Consider the following 24,282-nt stretch of genomic DNA (forward strand, 5'->3'; position numbering starts at 1 on the left):
TGTAACAGATTTATCACTAATTTAAAAAGAATGAGAAGAAGGTCTCTCCTAGTCGAAAACACAAGGCCTTAAAATCTTAACCCCAGGTTGAGGTCAGAAAGGCAAAGAAGCAAAACTGAATTAGCACTAGAATAGGAATGAGGCACCAGATTATATGCTTTGGGTATTTAAAGTCATACTTTTCTTAGCTCAGCCACTATTCCTGAAAGTAAAAACAAATTAGAATGCTTATCTCTTAAAGTATAATCATTGTTATTTCAGTCTGTGCCAAACAAACTATGTTTGGAAGGACTACAGTTCCCATAATATCACCAAATAATGGTGATATTATTTAAAGCAAGACTCAAGGATCCCTTGAGCTTATTTGTGGGACTTCGCTTTCCCCATAAATGTTTCCAGCCTAAATGTCTACCGTACTTTTTTAAAGATTACAAAAAGACAATTATTGGCAATTGTTTGTGGCAATTGTTTCTTTCCTAAATATAGCCTCAAAAAGTCAACTAATTTCTCCTAAGTTAATAAATTTCCCAGGCTATAAAATATGGTTATAGCAGAAAAAGTTGTAATTTTAAAAGCTGGGTCACAGACAACATGATGTTGTGTATACAAAGTCCTAAGGAATCCACTAAAAAACTATTAGAACTAATAAACGAATCCAGCAAGGTTAAAGGATACAAGATCAATATACGAAAATCAACTGTGACACCAAAAGTAATCAACTCAAAAATGAAATGAAGAAAACGATTCCATTTACAACAGCCTCAAGAAGAATAAAATACTTAAGGATAAATTTAACAAAAGACATGCAAAACCTATACTCCAAGAACTACAAAACACTGTTGACAGAACTTAAAGACTTAAATAAATGGAAAGATATTCCATGTTCTTGGACAGGAAGACTTAGATGGGAGTATTACCCCAAAGTAATCTACAGATTCAGTAGATCCCTATCAAAATTCTAGCTGGCTTCTTGCAGAAATAGACAAGTTGACCCTAAAATTCATATGGAAATGTAAGGGACCTAGAATAGCCAGAACAATCTTGAAAAAGAACAAAGTTGTATTTTAAGTTTACTACAAAGCTACAGTAATCAAGACTGTGTCACACGGTATAAAGACAGACATACAGACAAAAAGAATAGAACTGAGAGTCAAGAAATAAACATATTTTTGGTCACTTGCTTTTCAGTAAGAATGACAACACAATTCAATAGGCAAAGATTAGTCTTTTCAACGAATTGTTCTGGGACATGCAAAAAAAAAAAAAAGAAGAAGTTAGAACCCTACCTCATACCATATACAAAAACTCACTCAAAATAGAGCAAAGACCTAAGTACAAGAGCTAAAACCGTGATGCTCTTACTGGAAAACACAGGCATAAATTTCTGTGACTCTAGATTAAGAATGACCTTTTAGATTATGACACATGCAACACATGAAAATAATACATAAATTGGATTTCATCAAAATTTAAAACTTTGTCCTCCAAAGGATACCATCAACAAAGGGAAAAGACAGACTACCAAATGGTAGAAAAACTCCACAAATCATGTATCTGATAAAGAACTCTTGTAACTCAACAATAAAAGGATAAATTACCCAATTTTAAAAATGGGCAAAGGATTTGAGTAGATATTTCTCCCAAAAAGATATATAAATGGCCAATAAACACATCCAAGGTGCTCAACATCATTAGCCATCAACGAAATGCAAACCAAAAACACAACGAGATAACCACTTCATCCCCACTAATAACAAGCATCAGTGAGGATATGAAGAAATCAAAACCTTCATACACTCCTGGTGGGGATGTAAAACCATGTAGTCACTTTGGAAAATCATTTGGCTGTTCTTCAAGAAGTTAACCATAGTTACCAAATGCCCCAACAATTCCACCCCTAAGTATATATCCAAGAGAAATGAAAACATATGTTCACACAAAAACTTGTACACAAACGTTCATGGTAGCATTATTCATAATAGCCAAAAAGTGGGAAAAAATCCAAGTATCCATTAACTAAAGGATGAATAAACAAAATGTGGTATGTCCAGAGCGACACAATATTATTTATCAATAAAAAGGAAAAGAGTACTGTTAAATGCTAGATCATGGATGAACCCTGAGAACATACGAAGAAAGCTCTCTGTAAGGGCTACATATTGTATGATTCCATTTATGTGAAATGCCAAGAGTGAGCAAATACACCGAGACAGAAAGAAGATTACTGGTTGCCTAGGACTGGAGGGACATGGAGAAAACGGGAGGGGGAGTGAGGACTGATAAGGTGGAGGGTGATAAACATGTCCTTGGGGTGATGAAAATGTTCTAAGATTGACTGTGGTGATGGCTGCACAAATCTGTGAATATACTAAAAACCACTGAATTATATACACTTTAAGTGGGTGAATTTTATCTCAGTCTGTTTTTTAAATAAACCTAGGACTGTCAGATCTGCCTCTTACTAATGAGTGACATTAAGTAAATTACTCACTCTGACTCAATTCTCTCTGTAAAATGGGAATAAAACATCTACCTTAGAGCGTTGTTCTGGAGCTAAGTCTGCTTAGCACAATGTTCTAAACATAGTAGGTGACCATCAAAATGGTAAAACTCCAAAATCTGAAGTCTTAATTACAATGAAAACTGTTATCTGGGAATCAAATATTTACAAATGATACCAAAAAAATCAGGCACAGTGTGATTTGGAAATATCATAGTTTATACATTTCTCAAAAAGCAATAATTTTCCTCAAATACTTAAAATCCATCCTTCTCTTAGCTCATATATTAAAATTCTGAATGAAAAGTGATCAAAAATTTAGTAATTTTCTATTATGTTTCTGAAAGTATGAAATTAAGAAAGATTAAGAACCTCCACTCTTTACTTTGAAGATCTTTCAGATACTAGAAATATTTAATTGGCAAATTACTTGCACATGCCATTAAGTGGTTAGACTGAATTTGTTTTTACAAATTCTATGGGCTCTTATTCCTTAACCTCCACCACACTATAATCTGAAATCATCAAGGTCTTCACTTATGCAAATTTTAACTTCCTATGTTTTTGTTTCCATACAGAATAACTAAATTAATGCACTTAAATTTCCAAAAGATTCACTTTTTGAAGCTGCAAATCAACGAAAGCGAGTTTCCCATTCAAATAAAAAAGGTTCATCAAGCTACATTATTTTAAACACTGAACCATAATCTCTCTCTCATGGATCCCAAAAAATTTCAATACAATAAACACAAAAAGGATGTTTCCGTTAAACCCCAAAGTAATCCCTCTGGGAGGGAGAGGGAGAGCTGCCGAACCACCCGCACTTCATCTCTGAACGGCTTCACCCGGTGCTTTTTCTAACATGTGCTAAATCCTCAAAGAAAGTTGTGGTTTCACTCTAAGGGAAATACTATCCCCACCCTGCTGATATGGTTAACAACAGCTTATATGGACATCGTCTTTTACGCAGGGAGCAGAAGACAAATTGTTGAATTGGTAAGTTAAGTAACGTAATGGAGCGAGTGGATGCAGAGCTATCTCGACTGCCACAAGCCCCAGTATCAAGGCTGCCATTGCAAACCCTTTTGACAAGTGCCTTTTTATATTAATCACAGTTAAGGGTCTGAAGAGGAAAGAAGTATTCTGCCTACAATTCACACTCGCTCAAGAAAGTTCTAGGGGGAAAATGGGTGCCATTAAAAGAGAGTAAGTACAGAGTAAGTACTTCACACATGCAGCCCTTCTCATTAAAATTGAGTTCTCTGTAAGCCCCCGTAAACTTTGTATTATTATTATTCTGAACATGCAGGTACAGTGGTGATAAGTATCTTCCACAACACGAGCATATACGCACTCCGCGCGAACACGCAGGCAAGCTAGGCTGCACGTGGGACTGAAGTCATACATATGCGGTGCGCGGAGGTAAAAATGAGAGCTAATCTGGACCTCTTCCAATTCTGTACTTAGAAAGGGACGGGACTACTCTGATGAGGTCATGGGCATCCTAGAAAAAGAACATCATCCTTCTCATAGTGCGGAAGACAAAGTTGTGGTTCCTGCAAAACCAGTCACTTTCTCCCCTCTCTGGGCTTCTATCCATATCCGCGAAAGAAAGCCATAAACTACACCAGCCATTGTCCAACTGCAGGGAAAACACATTCCCCTGGAGAGCTTGTTTAAAACAAATTGCCAAGCCCCACACCCTAAGATTTTAATTCAGCAGACTTGAGAGGGAGCCAGGGAGTCCACAGTGGCAATGAACACCTCCACACTGTTACAACAAAACCCATGGTCTGCTTTATTGCTAAGAATCCTTCTATTCTAAAATCTGATGGAACTATAAATCCTCAAGATTGCTACACTGCTTAACTCATCGCAGTATAAACGTTGGTTTACAAAAAAACAAAAAAAAAAGGTTAAAGCCTGAGAGATACCTAGCACTTGATATTAATCTTCTATCATATGCATTATCTAAATCAACAGTGAAAGGTCAACTGAGATTTTTTTCAACCTACACGATAGAGAAGTTGTTTTCAATTGGACAGACTAAACCATTAGCAATCTTTCATAATATCAAAAGTAGGTGCGTTAACACAATGTTTGGAGGTATAGAGCAGACTGTGATGTAAGCTTGCATCTGTTGTATTAATTACCATCAACTTTCCTCACCACTAAAGAACACTACCAAAAAATTCCAACTCTTTGAAATTTTTAAGGCAGTACACAGAATTCCTAATTCATTCTCTAAATGCAAGTATAATATCTATATTGTTTTAAAAAACCGATTTCCTAAGCTAGTTTCCTTAGACGGATGTGCTCAAAAATAATTTTCTTGCAAAAGCATTAACATACATTTAACCCTACTGAAATGCTTCAAGAGCAGATGTACTACAAATGTACACCCACAGTGATCCCATATTAGTATAAAACTGTTTTATTTCAATTAAAATGTCTAACTATCCACCCCCAACACATACCTAAACTGTAATTTTCTCTGAGAACTTCCAATATGTTCTTGATTTTGTTTCCTTTATCAACCTATCAGAGCAAAAACTGCCTTGCAACTGTTGGAAGAAATCAGTCATTAGCAGCCAGATTACAGCAAATTTTCCAATTTAGAAAAACTGTATTTTTATCTCTCCCTCATACTGAAAGAATAATGGTATAATTTTACTATTTTTAAGTGAGCAGTACAGTTTAAAATAGTCAAATTTTCCCAGTGCTCCAAGTGTTAGGATTTACTGTGAGCTTTCTGTTCTCCACACCTTCTACACTCTTCACAAGTCCTCTTCCCCTTCACCTGACCCACACTGCGTGCACACACATCCACGCACACACGTCCACGCAAACAACAGTGGCGAAGCCCCCAGTCAGCCCCTCCACACTGACAGGCTTCTGAAGAAGGGTTAACCTTCAGGCAGTTGTTAACTAAGGAGTGGCTTCACAGGGTTATTGTGATTTACTCTCCAATTGACATTCTTCCACCTTCTCAACAGGCCTTTATCCCCCCTATTTTTAAAATGGAGTGATGAAGTAGCAAAAAGTACAATATTTTAGCCATTTGAGCATGGACGATTCTCAAATTATCCCACCAACTGGAAGTGCTCCCTGATACTACTATCTTTCAAAATTGAAGCCATTATGGTCAATCGTGCAAATCCGTATTTAGCTTTTCGTAAATAGTGGATGTTTGACCCAATGAACTGGAACAGCTTCTGAACAGTCTCTGGCATCTCAGGCAAGACACTCAGTACCCGGGCATGCCACAATTCTTATCAATGTGGTGGTTATTTACTTTCAAGACACACACTGTTCTTATTCAATATTCTCATTCTCTACTGGAATGTGTATAAGAAAATGGACTTGAGTCCTAAAATAATATAAACTAAATCTACTGTAGGTCAGTAAGTTTCTTTCACCAAATAACACGTTATTTTTGTGAAACACCAAAGTCAGAACCTCCCCCAAATAACGCTCTTTCCAACTCTTAACCGATTTTTCCCCTCGCTTATCTTTTGAATATTTCATTTTCCAAGTGTCTTTACAGAGATAACAATAAACGATTTTCCCAGCAAGTTAAAAAAATTATGGCCAAAGTTCTGTCCTCTTCTAATCTACTACATACATTCCTCTACCTTCTTATATGTATTATTAAATTTGGGTGCATACCTTCAAAACTTATTTCCATAATTTTAACTCTCATCATTTTCTGCTCCCCGAGTCAAAATGACTGAAGCGGACTGTTTCCGCGTATTTTGTCACGTCATCTAGCCTGTCTGTTTCCCATAGCAGAGCATGCCAACTCCACTTTCATCACAGCAGGTGTTCCTGGACAAAATCTAACCATGAACCCAGAAAGGGCCCCTCCAAACACCACCATCCATGTCACAGAATTAACTAGAAAAGGGCTTTAGAGATCGCTTCATTAGTTCTCAAGACTGTGTTTAGGTCTCACACACAAAAGAAAGGTCCCGTTCAAGTAAGTCTGACAAAGTTAAATAGATTTATTTTTCCGTAGGACTTCTCAGGGCTTTAACTACTAAAAATTTTAGGTTTTATGACTGTCTAGTAGGAGAGTCCTTTTTTCACACAATACTTACTAACAGAAACAGGAAACACCACTACTTGAAGGTACCCAAGACTCACAATATCGTTAAATAGCGAAGATAAAAGACAAGAGGCCACTGCAGTTTCCAATGAAAGAGCAAGACGGGGCTAGTTTTTTTTAAGACTCCAGGTCAACTGACGGAGCTGCAGCAGGAAACCAATCAAAGCTTTCCAAGCGTGGCACAGGGTGAACACTATTTCACAACTGAAGTACTTAACAGCTAGAGAACTCTTAAATAAGGTGTACATCTACTCGTTCAACAGTCCCTCTACAAAATGCAGTTCTTACCTTTTGGCAGGTCACTGACCTCTTTGAAATCTGCTAAAAGCAAATCCTCATTTCAACAAAACATTATTGACAACTGTGGCCATTCATGGACTCCCTGACACTTACCCAGAACCCCAGAGTCAAGAAGTCCTGTCTCTGGAGAATTCCTGCCTTTGGAGTTAATTAAAAACTGCAGACCCCCACACACAACACTACCACATAGATGATGAACCTGTGGGCTTATGTTCGCATACTAAGAATGATAACTTTAAAAATGCATTATAAAACAGTTCACGAAATTTTGTTCACTGTAATGAAAAAAGATAAGTTAAAGGAAGAGAAAAACATGTAACAGCACTATGCGAGTAAAAATCTTAGATTTCAACCTAAAGTGCTATGGTATAGAATATACTTTGAGTTTTCAGGGGGTCCAACTGTGACATTCCCTCGACAAAAGTGAGATTCAGGTTGTCCGCTACTATTGAGCTAGGATGCTCCTGTCGCCTACTGCAGATAAAACAACCAAAGAACTAGCAAAGGTTAGGAATAGTTCATGTTAAATTAGCATTATTAAGAGACCGATCATTTGTGGGTACACTAAATACGTCAAATTAACAGTTTCATTACCACCCCCACAAAACGCACTCTTTCTTAAAATTCGTAAGGAACATGCTTTGCTTTCCCAGCATCCTCAAATAAGAAACGTGGAAAAGTGAAAGTGTTTGGGAAACCGCCCTTCACAGTGCGTCTACACCACACCTTCAAGCCCTGATCCTCACATCCTCTACTCGCGTAAGGAGAGCGGTCATCTGCCTGCTTCACAGAAAGCCCACACAATGATCACAGGCATGTCTGCCTCTGGCTGTGCCCGACTCCATGTAATGCAAGGAAATCCATCTTTTCCAAGCACCATTTGGATCCGGTCCCTGTCCTCTGAAGAGCTGGTGGGACTCCCAATTGTCTCTCCTATTAACTAAAAGTCCTGCTCAGGGGCCTGCGGTTGGGAGCTCCATCATACGGCACCCACAGCTCTCAAGCTGCACATTTCAAGCAAGGGCTTCCTCTAACACCCTCAACCTGTACAAAGACCACTTCCCCACCCCCTACCACTCTATGACTCTCCCCTCTCCTCAGAATTCTGCTCACGTCAAAAGATAAAGCTTCCTTGGTGAGACCATGTCAAAACATTTCAACAAATTACCCAGACACCTGTGCTACCGAGGCAACTTTCTGTGTCTACTAAGAACTCTAACCCAGGTCTGTTCTGCCTTGTAATTACTTTCCACTATAGCCATATAAACAAACTCCTAACAAATGCATTTGTTTATTGTTCTTTACTTCTTCGTGAAAAATTATTAAATCCCCCTCATGTCTGATAAAGACTGAAACCACTCTGGATTAGTTGGCACCTATCTTCATTAGGAAGGAAGGGCCCGCCCCGTAGAGCATGACCACCCCCAGGGCAGACAGGACGTGGTAAACAGCAAACAGCTGGCTGTCATCAGGCTGCTACCTGGCTGTGCCATAGCAACCAAGCCTATGGGCAAGTCACTTAGCCTCCCCAAGGCCATTTCCTCATCAGAAAAATGGGTATTATACAGGATAGACCTCCCAGGTTGTGAGGATTAAATAATAAATTACATAGAAAGCACGTAGCCCAGAGGCAAGTACGTAGTAAGTGATCAATACACTTAAAGATAAAATGACAGGTATTTGCCTTCTTTCAAGAGATTCTATAAAACCGCATGTCTTTGGAGCAGAACAAGCTCAGTAGCTACTATCCGGTTCTTCTTCCTTTCCTTTGACCTCCTTTCACCCCACGGTCAAATTATATATGATTCATTCTCTGGCAGGTCCAGAGATACAAGTTCAACCCAGGCCTCCATTAGACCGGTTATGGCATCTCCCAAGTGACCATCACCTCCAGACCCCTACAGCTCCAAGTTCCTGCCATTCACATCCATACATCACCTAGGTGGTCACAGACACCCCTCCAGGGCTGCTCATATAGCCTCTATCCCTCCTACCCACTTAGCTTACATTACAGTCTATCCTGACATCATATAATCTTTGTTCGTTTACTTTATCCCTAAAATGTAAGCTCCCTGAAGATTTTACAATCTTCATTGCTGGATCTTCAGTCTTACAACATTGTCAGATCCAAGAGACATCCCTACCTTTACTAATTATTTTGCCCCTACCAATCAAATAGCTTCAAGCACTATTTGCCAAATTTCTATCTCCCAAATTCCACACTCATATATCTAAGTGCCTATCTGACAACCTCATTTACATACCCAATAGCCATCAAACTAACACATCCAAAAGTGAGCTCCTGTTTTCCTCCCGCTCCAAGCCTGTAGCCCTTCCCATCTTGGTTGATAACTCCACCCTTCCAGTTGGCCAAAGTTTTTGAAATCATTCTTGCCTCCTCTCTCTCTTTCACAGCCCACATCCAATCCGTCAGAGAACCCTGTTGATTTTCTCTCCAAAATACTCCTAACCTCCTCAGGTCCAAGCCACCATGATCATTCAGCTGGATTATTGCAATAGCTTTCTAACTGGTCCCTCTCTGTCTACTCTATTCCTTCTATAATCTATTCTCAACACAGCTGCCAGAATGATCCTGTTAAAACATAAACCAGATCACATCACTCTGCTTTAAAAAAAAAAAAAAAAATCCTGTAATGGTTTCCCAGTTCACTTACCATCAAACTCCAAGACCTAACCTTGATCCAAAGGGTCTTACTTTATCAGATCTGCTACTTCTCTGAACTTCTCTCCTACTAGGGTCTCTCTGACTCATTCAGTTCACACAGGTTCTCCTTGTACTCCTCAAATGTGCCAAGTACACTCCAGTCTTTGAACCTAGACAACAGACATTCCTTTTGCCTAGGACAGTCCCTCTCCTTCCTCCATCTCTCTATCTATATGATCAATTCCCCTACCTTTTTTTTTTTAAGATTTTATTTATTTGACAGAGAGAAACAGCAAGAGAGGGAACACAAGCAAGGGGAGCGTGAGGGGGAGAAGCAGGCTTCCCGCCAAGCAGGGAAACCGATGCGGGGCTCGATCCCAGGACCCTGGGATCATCACCTGAGCCAAAGGCAGATGCTTAACGGCCGACCCTCCCAGGCGCCCCAATTCCTATACCTCTTTGAAACTTGTGCTCAAAAGGCACTTTCTCAATAAAGCCAACCAAACCACATTGGGCACAGAGGAGAACCTTCTTTGTTTCATAGCTCATTGTAATCATCCAAATATCACCACAACTTACCCATTCTACTAAGTGTCTTAATCCTCAGCATTAACATCATCAATTGTATATGTTCCTGTTAATACTAAGGTGAACAGGCTGAAAAACTACGTTCCACTGAACCACCAACTACTTTTGTAAGTAAACTTTTATTGGAAGACAGCTATACCCATTCGTTTACATACCGTCCATGGGAACAGCAGAGTTAACTAGTTGTCAGAGACCCTAAGGCCCATGAAGCTCAAAATATTTACTATCTGGTCCTTCACACAAAAAGTCTGCTGCTCCGATCTAGCATAAAAGTAATGCTTAAAAAAAGAAAAAAAGGAAAATCATGTTGATACTCAAAAAATGTACATTTTAAATAGATAAATTATATTAAATATTATATTTAAATATTTAAATAAAAATTTAAATTAATAAAATATTAAATTAATAAAAATATTTAAATTAAAAATTAAATTAAATATTATAAACTGAAACTTTTATAACTATCTTCTCATATAATGGTGTAGAAACTTGTAATTAATATAATGTAACTTTATTATTTCTTTCCTTTGGTTAAATGACTAGACCATCAACAAGTATCATTTCCTCTTTCTTATTCCTTTCCTGCTTGCCTTCTACCATGATTTACTCTTTTGTACATCCTTCTTGTCCACTATGTTAATCAAAATCTGGTAACATCAGTGATGCTCAAGTTAACAGAATTCTGAAGTTTCTTTCCATTTATTATATTCAATGTGTTCACATAAATCTATTAAAAGATTCATGAATATTTTTAAAAATTATGCTTCCTCTTCAGTTTACATGTAAAATATAGCTCATGTTCCTGCTATCTTCCTTCTGAGAGGTTCAGCGCTGATTCCTATTGGCAACAGACCTACCTACAAAATGGCAGACATACACTAGCATCTTTAGATGACAATCACATACATATTTATCTTCTTTCAAAATCTGTAGTCTCCACAAACTTATGTTTTCCAAATAGTGGTGGAACAGGCAGACTATTTATTACTAAATAAGTGCCTGGATGGCTCAGTCAATTCAGCATCTGACTTCAGCTCAGGTCATGATTTCGAGTCCTGCGTCAGGCTCCTCGCTCAACGGGGAGTCGGCTTGTCCCTCTTCTTCTGCCCCTCCCCTTGTTCATGCTCTCTCCCTCATAAATAAATAAATAAATAAAATCTTTTAAAAAAATAAATGAGCTTTGATTTAAATATTCCAGGAAAACCTTAAGGGAGTCAAAAATTTACACACATATAGATATACGTAAGCACACTAAAAATATTCAATGCAATAGCATTCAAAATCTCAGCAGGATTTTTGTAAAGACAACTCTTTCTAAAATTGCTTTTATAGTTCAAAAGGCCAGGAATAGCCACAATAATCTTAAAAAATAAAGCTGAAGGATTCATTTGAAATCAAGACTTATTACAAAGCTGTAGTAGTTAAGAGAGTATAGCAATGGAGCAGACAGACAATTATAGAAGGACAGAGTTCAAAAACAGACTCACAAGTGATTTATGATTACTGTATCACCATAGGGTAATAAAAGAAAGAGCAATCCTTTCAATAAATAGTGCTGGGAAACTAAATATCCATAAGGTTTGGGGAAGAATCTTGAGCCCCACAACGTGCAAAAGTAAACAACCAAAAAAATCCAAACACATTCTAGAAAGACTAAAAATCTAAATTTGAAAGAAAAACAAAAAACTTCTGGAAGATAACACTGGAGATTATCTTCATGACCTTGAGATAAGCAAAGATTTTTTTTTTTTTCAAGATTTTATTTATTTGGACCTGGGATCATGCCCTGAGCGGAAGGCAGATGCTTAAAGGCTGAGCCACCCAGGCGCCCCAAGCAAAGATTTCTTAAATAGGACACGGAAAGCACTATCTGTAAAAGAAAATTCTGATAATTTGTACTACGTTAAAATTAGAAACATACTCCTTGGGGCCCTATTAAGTTAGTGGAAGTATAAATCACGGAGTCAAGATATCTATGAGCTATACAACCCATGAACATCTTGTATCTAGAAAAACGGCACACCACTAAAGAGGATATGCAAATGGCCAGTAAATATTTTTTTAAGGTTGCACAACCCATTAGTAATCAGGAATGCATGTTAAAGCCACATAATGAGATATCACTGAAATAAACATGACTGGTATACTAAGTGTTAGCAAAGGAATGGAATAACGAGAACTGTCATACATTGACAGTTTGAATGCACTGGTCCAAGCACTCTGGAAAATTGTTCGGCAGTAACTACTGAAGCTAAACACACACATTTTCTATGACCCTGCAGTTCTACTCCTAGAAATGGCCCCAAAACCACATCCCAAATGATAGATAAAACAATGTTCAAAGCACATTATTTGTGGCTACCAAAGCTATGTGCAAATGCCTACCAATGGTAAGATGAACAAGCAAATTAGGATAAAGTCCTACAATGGAGTAATATAAAACAAAGAAAAGAACAAGGTAAAAATAGATACAACATAAACATGGCTGAATCTCAAATAAAATGTGAGCAAAAGTCAGAGTGAAATAGTATATTCTGTATCTCTCCATTTTTATCAGGTTATAAATAAGCAAACCCAGTCAATGGTGACAGATGTCAGCTGTTAGCAATGGGCCTGGGGGACGATAACTGGAAAAGGGCCCATGGAGCACTGCATTACTCCCCTTCTGATCTGGATGGTGATAAAGCAAGTATATATCCTGCGCAAAAGTTCGTCAAGATGCACACTTATGATTTGTGCATTCTTCCATACGTATGCTATGCTCATATGAAGTATACTTTAAAACGAAAAGTAAAAATTCATTATCATATACAAAATAGGCTAAAAATGCAAATAAAAACAGAACAAAGTGTCTTTTCTCCACACATACAGAATTGCAAATTGTTAACTAGAATTTTCTTCTTATACAGATATCCTGTTACACACCTGTTGACATCTCAAAATGCACTTACAAATATCAGGTATCAAAACAAGAAAACATGGTGAGAACAAAATATTGGAGATACGTTTTTCCTCAGAGGAAACAGGTGAACATAGTGAACTCGGTATCAAAGGAACAAAATTGGCCTAATCAAGATCTTTTCATTGTAGCAAACACAGGAGTAATCTAGACATGAAAACATAACAAACACAAACAAGGTCTCAGAGAAAACAGGGCAAGCCTTCACTGAAATGTGACGCTTGATTATCTGCCCCTCATGCCACCGGATTTTTGTTTGGCGTGTACCAGAATCAGCATTAGCGGGAGCAGGAACACCACCGGCTTGATGACAAACACTCGTGCTTACCGAGCTTCGTCAAGCGCCGCTTCCAGCAAGCCCTCGTGTGGAAACCCACTATGTATACAGAGCAAGAGTGTGACGGCTCTCCTCTGGATGGAACGCAAAGCCAGGAGGTACCAGAACCGAGGCCACTCTCCTGCCTTGCCTGCAGCCTGTGGGAAGGCCGCAGATAAACCTCTGTGTCGCGTGAAACAATGCTCTCCTCATGACCACAGCTGACGGAGCCAACGTGGGAGGTAAAAAAGGCGGCCTTTCTCTCTTACGTCTCCATGCTTACCCCTCCCACAGAGATGCACACCCAGCAATCTTCTGAAATACAAAAAGGTCACTCTTGGGTGAAGGGCTTACAAGAAGCTAAGGATGTAACCAGAGGTAGGAGTGTCACTGCGTACATCTCAAACAGCCTCACAGGGACAGGCCGCCAGGTCACAGATTGGGATGCTCTTAATTCTGTGGGCTTATGAGACCAAGACTGACTAAGTAAGTCCTCTTTTTTGTCCAACTCCATTTTTTAAAAATTTCTCCAACCCCATTGTAAGTTTCCTGGAAAATACTTGTTACTATCTTCTTCTAAAGATACCTGCTGTCGAAACACTCCTCAGGCTGCCACATCCCCCTTATGATTTTGTTTACAGGGTAAAAGCCTATTAAACACAGCACTCACCTCTCCTGGAGAAAAGCTGTGGTTACAGTGATACTAAGATGAACTGGGTGACAGAAAAGGAAAAAACTGAAGTTATTCTAGGGATGTTTAAACATGAAATAATCCTCATGGACTGTTCATGGAAAGCACCTGAGCTGCTAGACTGTACGAAACAAAACCAGGCATATGTCTAACGTGTTGCCTCAGCTGATCCAGCCTTAAATAACTGTCATGTCAAATGAACGTGGACGAATGGCTGCACAAGGGGGAAGGTTTCTAGAATAAGTCTGCTATACTGCCTTACCTATACTTTATGTAGCAACTGTCTTCATTTCTGATAAGGAAAATGAAGACCTCAGAGGATAAGCAACTACCTCAGACACAACAGAGGCCGAGAGCTGGACGGAGAAAAGTCTCTCCAATTCCAGAACTATTCCAGAATAGATGGTGCTCTATTATATCATCTGTATTTTCCTCGCATCTGCACATTTCTCACCATCCATCAAGTAAGACCAGCCCAGGAAGTCTAATCAATCAGAAACTATGAATAAAGACATTTACAATGGGCACCTTAGCCATGTCCCCTGAATCAACAATCCACAAGCCCAACAGGGCTCCACAGTCCTTCACGGGCAGCGCTATCTACAGCAGGTTCACGTGCACAAACACCACACGCGGGACACCACACAGTCCAAGGAACACGGGGGACTTTCCGTCAAATCTACCTTCAGGATAAAACACTCTATTTTTACTTTTTTAAAAACTTCAGTAAGCAGTTTATTTGTAATAAAGAACTTACCCCTGCCCCAGTACTTCCTTTCTGCTAATACTTAAAAGACTTCTGGGTTTTCTGCAGCTCTGCAGCTAATCCCCATGAGGCTGGTTGTGCCTTTTCACAATTAAGAAGGTGGCAGCACAGCAGGCATCACGACCCACCCAAGGGGGCATGTACCGCCCCGAGGACCGAAGTTCTTCTGGTGCTGCCCTCAACTCCTAGCTTGTGCGGAGGCTTTGCACGCAAGCTACCCCACGAGGACCAGGTAAGGACTCAAAGTGCCGGGGGCACAGGTACCTTCTGTTCTCAGGCAGTTTATGAACATTTCCCTCCTATCCGTGGAAACACCACTGATCGTGAAGGGAATGAACAGAAGGCCTGCCTAGCTCTCGTGGTCTACGAATGAAAAAGTCATGCACAACCTCCCTCACCTTAAACCTAAACGAGAGTATCAAAACTAAGCCAGAAATTTATTTTTTCAAATAGAAAGATATTTGAACTGGAGCCCCAAGATACGGAACTATCTTCATTAAAAGGGATATGCTTAACTTCTAAAAGTTTCTCCATACACTTCATTCCTGGGGGCCAAAAAAACCCCCAAAAACCATGCTCACACAGTCTGCACTTACTTAGGGGCACACATACTCACAGCCCTTACCAAAAGTAACTTCTCCTTTGCCAGCTTTGTCAAACAGTTGAAAGGCCACCATGAACAAAGCATCCGGGGCACACAGGACAGATTCAAATGCTACGAACTCTTGAAAGGATATTAATCTGCAACATAAAACAAGCACAAAGCATAAAGTCAGTAGCTTGTGGAAAATAAAAGCATACACAAATAGACACTAAGGGAAAAAATTAAACGTCGCTGTCAAAAAATTACGTTCAAACCTAAAAACATTTATAAACACTCGGCATTTCCTTTCACGTATAGTGGACTGAAATAGCAATGTACAGAATCCAAAGAATACAACAGGTCTGAATTGTAACTTCAAATGTAACTTTTAGCCAACATGGCATTTTTGTTTCAGGCATATTGTTGGATTCTAGAATTAAAGCTTAGATATTTTAGTTAAGATATGATTGTGTAGCAGCAAAATAGAGCAGCTCTGTCATTCATTAATACCTTTATACACCATGTGTCTCCCACAGAGACTCATTCATTGCTGAATCTACCAACCACATGTGGATTCAACTAGGGGTAGTATTGGTAGGGGTGGTAGAATACAGACATGAAATGTGACGCCAAGGAACGTCTAGTCTGATGGGGCAGAGAACACTAGTCTAGAACTAGAAACAGTATACAATCTTAAGACAGGGACTGATCTTAAGACAGGGACCAAGATGACGAGAATAGAATTCTAGCAGGGAATCAAAGAAGGCTTTCTAGCAGAAATGGAACGCGAGCTGGGTCTTCAAAAATGAGTGAAATTCCGGTACAGAGTAATGGGCATAGAAGGGTGGGCACTCTAGCCAGGGGGAGTCATTGCAGAAAGGCAGGTGCAAGAAAGCTAGGGTGTGTACAAGGGAAATGGTAAGCAACCAATTTTGTCCGGGCAGCAGAGCGCATAAAAGAAAACACTGTGAAGTGAGATTAGAAGTGTAAGACTAGAGATAGGCATGAAAACAAAACAAAACAAAAAAGGCCTGCATTTTCTTCTCTAGGAAGCAAGGAGAAATTGAAAGTTTCTGAGCAAGGTCATGACATGATCAAATCTGGTTCTTCGGAACAATATGACAGGCAAGAGATGCTTTGACTTCCAAGGAGGAAACACTCCACAAAAACTTTCCCAGAAATATTCTGTGCCACTATTCTGTATTTTACGTGTCCAAATATTTCAATGATACACTGAAATAGTCCAAGTCTCTGGAGGATACAGAGGGAGGAAGAAAACAGGAGTGTTTTCCGTGTTTCTCAAAACACTTAATTACTTCTAAGCATCTCATAGAGAGAACACATTTTTATACAAAGTGTTACGAAGTTAAGTGTTTCCCAGAATGTCACCTGATCATAATAATGTCACAAAGAAAGGAAAATCCCATGGTGTGTTCAATATACTATCTCTGTCATTCACCATCCAAAACGCATCCTTCCAAATGCATGGGAACATTCGGGAGCAGGAACAGCCCGTGTCACAGAAATATGCTTGCCCAGAACATCTTCTCTACCACTCAGCATGTCTCACCGAGAGTCTCTGTGCAAGCAACAGCAGGGGCAGATGGGATGGGAAAAGAAAGAAAGCTGAGTCAAACGTTCTTAAGGGGCCCTGAGGAGCTCACAGCCTGCTGGGGGAGCTCAAGGTAGTCACGTGCATATATGCCCACCAGAACGGACGAGTTGAGGGTCAAAAGTAAAAGAAGACACAAAGTGTTAAGGGGGCACAAGAGGAGTGATTCACTCTGCCTACAAACCTGGGGAATGCTTCATGGAGGTGTGGTACTTAAAGAAGAAATTTTAAAGTTGAGAAAATCTCAGAGATCATCTACTTCAGCCTCCTCGTTTTACTTTTGAGAAAACTAGAAGTCAATGACTTATGTGAAGGGGAAGCAACCGGCTCCTGGCATTCTGGCCTAAAACCCAGGTGTCCTGGTTTCCATTTGACTGCGACAGAATTACAGCTTGGATGGAAAGATGGCAAGAAGAGCAGAGGGCAGAGAGAGGATGTTCCACACTGAGGAAAGAGCAGAGTGCAACACAGAGGTAACGACCTAGAGGGTGTACTGCGTTAGGGAAGGCCGCAGGTGGTGCCAACCCCGTATCTAGTGGCTTGCGCTGTAATACCAGCCACTGGGGAAGACCTTAAAGGCCAAGTTACAATATCTTGACTTCTTTGCAAGCAGTGAGAAGTCACTGAAGGTTTGTGGGGGGAGAGGGGGGCAGCTAATAAATACCAGGTTCTGATCTTTGTCTTAGAAAAGGAATTGTTGTGGAAGATGAATTCAACAGAGAAAAGATGAGATGGGGAGACAGACTGTGTGAGAGCAAGGGACAGCAGGGGTCTAAGCCACAGCTACCACACCAGGACTGAAAAGAGAGGAAAGGCTAGAGAAATACAGTCGAGGCAGGAATGACAGAACTTGGTAGAAATGGATGTCAGAGACTGAGGGCCTGGGAAAAGGCCTCGCTACGCCCAAAACATCCAACCTGGCTAACTGAGTGAGATGATGATATGACCACCAAAGACAGAGTGAGAGAAAAAAAGAAAAAGAGAGAAGGGCTTTGTGAGACAGACCAATTCTGACTGTGTTACATCTGAGGTACTGGTGGGACACTGAGTATGGGGTCCAGCAGGAAACCAAAAGCACCAGTGTGGAACTCAGGAGAGGGGCCGACAGGAGTCCAACTGCATCCTCCCCAAAAAGTTCACGATGAAGTCAACCCCCAGTACTTCAGAATATGACCTCTGCTGGGAAACAGGGTCGTTGCAAATGTAACTAGTGAGGATGAGCTCAGACTGGAATAGGGTGGGGCACCTAAGCCAACAGGACTAGAGTCCTCATAAAAAGGGGAAGTTTGGACACAGACATGCACACAGGAAGAACACCACGTGAAGATAAAGGCAGAGATCTGATGCTTCTATAAACCGAGGAACGCCAGAGATTTCCAGCAACCAGCAGAAGCTGGGGGACAGGCCTGGAACAGATTCTCCCTCACAGCCCTCAGAGGAAACCAACCCTGCTGACACCCTGGATCCTACCCTCCAGAACTGTGAGACAATAAATTTATTTATTTTTTTAAGCCATCTAGGTTTGGGATACTTTGTTACAGCAGCAAACTAATATAAAGGCTGAGACAGGAAACACAGACCTGGGAGTTTTTCAACAAAGGCTACTTAAAGCTGCGAATGCAACTGCCCAGAGGCTGATCAGTCAGGACTCCTCCTCACCATTCTCCACACCACCGAAGCAGTAGAGAGGGAGAGGTGTCTCTGACCATCTGCTTTCTTCTCGCCATGGCTCCTACTCCCAGGACTCCCCTGAGCAGGTACCAACAACCATACAGCCGCACTGCTCACCAGTTCAGCTTGCCAGCAATTTGCCCAGCACAAAATAATCCTAGTTGCTCAATTACCCCTGCACAGACGTTTGGTTAATTTAAAGTGAATTGAACTGTATATTATCCAGAAAAGAGGCATTTTTAAATTTATTTAATGATTGAAATGAAGACTTAAATACAATAAAAAGAGTACCTTACATCTCTCAAAATGGTATGAGAAACCCGAACACTATCTATATGCATGAACAAATCCCCATCTGGCAATGTCAATGTGGCTGCATAACCATAACTGGCCAATGAATACTCTGGTATTTTAGGCATGTTACAGATACCAAAAAGGTATGTAATTTGGTAATCCTGTTAGATACAAGTATTATACATCTATGTAGGAGGTATATAGATGAACCATGAAATCATAATGTCTTACTGTTCAGCAAGATCATTTTGGATTTTCAAGGTAATCTGACTAGAGGGCTATCAGAATAATTACATAGTACTATATTCATTTACAGCATGCTATCTAAACACACACACACATATATTTTCACATAAATAGTACTTCAGTCTTGCTTTACAGATTTAATGGGTATTAGAGTAAATTACAACAAAGAATACAAGCTTAATCAAGTTCAGACCTGGCTGGTGAGCTCACTTGGTTCCATTTCCACCCAAAACTCCTCTGTCAACGTTAGATGCCCTCTGAAACAAATCACACAACTCTGTGGACTCGACGACCACTATCTGCAGAACACTGTTTGACTATGCCCACCTGCAGCAACTAAGAGAGGGACACAGGTCAGTGAAGAGAAGCAAACCCAAGAGTCCCATTTTCAAAGGCCTACAACCACTCTGACGAGGGAAGAGGTTTCCAACTACTCTGTTTCATGGTTCTGATGCTACCAGAGACTTTTTTTAAGCAAGTCGTTTTTGTGTTTCAAGCCACTAGAGCCACTATTCTCTTTATTCTAAAGCCATTTGGAAATCAGCAACTTTACAACCCCATGAGAGTCCACATAAAGCAGCCCAAACACCACATTCTACAATCGAATACTGAGCCAAGGAGAGAGGGGATTCAAAGTGGCCTTTATCTGTACACGGGGCTCAGGACAGTGTAAGACTCATAACTAGTACATACACAGAAGGATCCAAGAAGGACACACAGAAAAACGATGCCAGAGTTTCCTTACAGTGGCACCCCTTTACGTCTCCTCCTCGCAGGTTTGCAAGGGATAGCACTTAGCCTGGCAATGCTTAAAACAGAGAATACAGACTGAAAACCAGAGTATTATGGGAAAAAGTGGCAAGTAATAGAAGTGGAGATAAATTACCCAGTGATGTAGAGGAAGGAAAGATTATCAGTATATTGAGAGAAAACAGATGGAGAATGTCAGTATAATCACGTGACGTTAGAAGCAAGATGCGACCAAGGGGACATGTACCATCAGTCTTGCAGACGTAAGACGTGATCAAGCAGGGATGGGAGGCGGGGGAAGGAGAGGCCGCCAACGGCAGTGAGGCTTCCCTGCCTACTCTGTGTGCTGGGCATGGGCTGGTGCTGGGAAGACACAGGTGAAAAGTGCAAGCTCTGCCCCCCAGGAACTGATGGCCCGGGGGGCAGATGGTGAGCCAGGAACCAAGGCAGGAGGGCTGCAGACGAAGAGCCGCATGCAGGGCCAGTATACCGGAGTAAGGGCAGTGAAGTGGTGCTCACAGCTTGACAGTACACAAGGTCTGAAATTCTTTCTGACACAACGAATTGTGCTTTAAACCATTTAATCTGGAAGAGGAGTGTGAACTGAGCTGGAAGGAGAAGAGCCTGGAGTTGGGGAGGCATGTTGGTTGAATCCAGAGAAGAGCCATGAAGGCCTGAAGGAAAGAAGAGTGCCTTATGACAAGGGGAAGGACTACAGGGCGATACGTCCCCAAAGAGGGCAATCTGAGAACACAGCGAGAGTCTTAAAAGTGCCCACACTCTTTGATACCACAATCCCACTTCTAGGAATGTATCCTAGAAAACAAGGAATGAATGTGTACAAACTGTTATCTGTAAGGATGTTCAAGCGGCCCTGTTGATGGCAGTGCGCAAAGTGAAAACCACCTTACTACGCAAAAATATGTGACTGATTAAATAAAGGAACGTCCGTATACAGAATACTCTCTGACCACTACCATTGTTATAAACAGATTCATGTTATTAAGTTAAAAAAAACAGTTATACAAATGCATGCAAAAAAAGATCCCATTTTGTTAAAAATGGACAAAAATAATACTTTAAACACATACAGAAAAGTGTAAAGGATGTACGCCCAAGTGTTAACAATGGTTCTCTCTAGGTAGTTAAAATATTAGAAACTTAAGGTTTTTCTCCTTTTGTTTGCCCATATTGTCTACTCTTTTCAATAATACGCATACTGAATTACTTTTGTAGTAAGAAAAAAAAATTGACAAAACATCAAGGATCTAAACTTAGGTAGTGGCAGGAGGACTGAATAAGGGGTGGGGATGGTTGGGGGGCAGAGACCAAAGAAAGAATGAAATGACAGAAAGTCACACTAACTGGCTCTCCAAGGTGGATACCCCCCAGCTTCTCTCCACCTCCCGGCTATTGCTTATTCTCGCTCAGCAGGGGCTTATACCACATGTGGTCCCTTTCATCTCCAGCCTGGCTCCCACCTCCAGGCCAACTGTGGGGCGAGCGAAGTTTAAGCAACTGCACATAAGGATCTGATCTGTGCAGCCTTCAGGAAGTTTGGTCGTAGACAATGCACCATATCAAAATCCAATCACCACTTTTACTTCGGGCTCCTAACCGCAAGAGTGCTTCGCAAAAATAACTTCTTCTTATAACCCTCTTCCGTGTGTTACAAACAGCAGCCAAACAATTGTCCAGGATTAATGGCAGAGAGAAAAGTAAAATCGAACTCCAAAAACTCAGTTCCAACCACCAGACCACCCAGGTTCAAGTAACTGTGAATGTCGAGGGGAAAAAAAAAAAAACCCACAGAACTGGGCTTTCCTGAGATCACCAGTTTATCAAAAGAGCTTTGGCCTCCATGATTTTAACATCTTTAATAGCTTTTGGGGTTTCCCAGCTCTTTCATCTCCCTCCCAAATGCCTTGCAAATATGTATGGTTCAGGCCAGCAAGCAAGTATGTTCCCTGCGTCTCTGATAAAGCAGGCAATGCCCTAGGCTCTAAGGATACCATGAACATGAATAAGATGGACAGAGTCGTGTCTTCAAGGAATTCCAGTCTAGTGGAGAAAGCAGGCAATGAGCACAAGCATACCTATGTAAAAATTAAATGAGTCATAATCAGGTAACTTCTGTGTGGAGGATAAAAGAGGAATGCCTTAAAGCAGTTGCTTCTCAGCCCCAGAGGACCTATGTCATTGGTCTTTAGAGGGACCTGGGCAGCCTTTTGTTTCTTTTCACTTTCCAAGTGATTCTACCGTGCAGCCAAGCTTGAGAATGATGGGGATGGGAGATGGGCTGCTCTGCCTACGTGACCAGGAAACGCCTCTTGGGAGGTGGCATTAAGATGTGAATGATGAGAAAGAGGAAGCACTGCAAAGATGTGGAGCAGGAGTTTTGGGGGGCAGAAACCTCAGTGCGGGCGCCGGCCCCAAGCCAGCCCAACCCTGGTGAGCCCCGTGGGGCAGGGAGCCACCAGAGGGCTGGAGACTAGGGGAGGAGGGAAGCAGAAGGGAGACGGGGATGAAGGAGCGTGCAGGGCCGTACAAGGCGATGTGGACTGGACTGAAAGGATGCATGGGGGACAGCCACTACTGGAGGGTTTTGTGCCCAGGAATGCTGGGGTCGCATGGGAAGAAAACTCAGGATGCTGCGGAGCACAGACTGCAGAGGGAAGCAGTGAGCCCAGTCTGAAGAGGATGCAGCAGCTGAGCCAAGGGCTTACTTAGCAGGAGAGAACACTGGGAAGTGTTCAAATCCAGGGCTTGTCTGAGAAGTCACAGCACACCGCTTTTCTTTTCTTTCTTTTTTTTTTTTTTTTAATAATTTTTTGTTATGTTACGTTAGTCACCATACAGTCCATCCTTAGTTTTTGATGTAGTGTTCCATGATTCATTATCTGCATACAACACCCAGTGCTCCATGCAATATGTGCCCTCCTTAATACCCATCACCGCTTTTCAAGCTCGGAAGTCAGGCGCCCGTCGGGGATGCCCAGTGGCCTGTGGCCACAGGGGCTGCGACAGCCAGAGGCAGACTCTGAGGCCCTGCAGTCACAGAGGACATGGAAACTCCTAGTCAGGCACATGGTGGAGGAGCTCACAATGATGCCAGTTGATGGTCAGTGAGGAAACAAACTAAGCCTCATGACCCCAATTAGGCAAATTCATCACAATTGTTCTTAACATGCTTTAAAGAAACAATGAATTATTGTTACCTAATTTCATATGCTAAAATCATCAAAAGGAAGATAGAAAGAGGCCCAAGTTCCAGTTCTTCCTTTGCCTGAGTGGCTGAATGATTTTGCTGGGCAAGCTGAAGCAGATCTCCTCTCCTTATCTATGAAGAAGGCTCTCTGCAGTGCCTTTCAGAGTCCAGAATCCGGTTTTCTTCCACGTTCAGTTACAGGGAGCCCTCCCTGCCACCCCGGTTCCAGCCTTGGCATTCCTGGGAGTACATCTGTTCCGAGGCCAGCTGGGCTCTTCAGTTCTACACGCACTTGGGTTCAAATCTCACTGCAGCATTTGCCAAGGGGCTATTTAAATTCATTGGCTCCAATGAAATCTGGCAGATTGAATAGTGTTCAAACAAGCAGGCTACTGCCTGACTTTAAAAACCTATTAAAGATTTTATTAGCAATTTTACTGTATTGTTATCATGAATTTTGCCTATAAATACCACCTCTGCATATATCACTGCCTCCATATTGCCAACAGTAGATAAATATACAGGATCTCATAATTGTGAACTTGACTCAGTAAGTGATAAAGCCCATACTTCCAGGTCTACCTGTCTGTCCACCCCTTGCAGTTCACTCCAAACGGCACTGGAGCTGCCCAAGGCTGACTGTGCCAACTACTGGGATTTATAGAGGGCATTCTTACATCTCCAACAACTCCTTCCTTATCAGGGGATCTACACATTTAACAGGTATGACTCACCCCCATTCCACTTCTCTTTTGCTAATAGTTCGCTGAACTACACACTCAAAAAGGTCTTTCACCTACACTCATTCTATACCCCATTCCTTCTTCTCCCTGTTAAATAGTACTGCTCACAGCCCAATGACCTCAGAAGAATCTGTCTTCATGTTGTCACCTCCCCAACCTTTTAAACTTTGAATTGTAAAGAAGTCCTAATCATGCCCAATCCCCACAAGAGTAATACTGTATCAAGGAAAAGAATTCCCATGGGGTTTTTAAAGATAGAGACAAATCATATTCTCTATCTCC

The 24,282-nt window shown here is 41.1% G+C and overlaps 1 protein-coding gene across 7 annotated transcripts in view; it reads right to left on the reverse strand.

Moving 5' to 3' along the window:
- SLC25A13 (solute carrier family 25 member 13) overlaps positions 1-24,282 on the reverse strand; it is a 174,304-nt gene that overhangs the window by 94,835 nt on the left and 55,187 nt on the right. For 6 of the 7 annotated variants that reach the window (XM_026506157.4, XM_044386679.3, XM_026506164.4 and 3 more), the window contains exon 4: positions 15,519-15,634. The exons of the other annotated variant lie outside the window; for it this stretch is intronic. In XM_026506157.4, the coding sequence (XP_026361942.1) occupies positions 15,519-15,634 (116 nt within the window). The remainder of the gene's footprint in view (positions 1-15,518; positions 15,635-24,282) is intronic. 7 annotated transcript variants of the gene reach the window in all.

Source organism: Ursus arctos, unplaced genomic scaffold (genome assembly GCF_023065955.2).
Source record: "Ursus arctos isolate Adak ecotype North America unplaced genomic scaffold, UrsArc2.0 scaffold_3, whole genome shotgun sequence".
NCBI lineage: Eukaryota > Metazoa > Chordata > Mammalia > Carnivora > Ursidae > Ursus > Ursus arctos.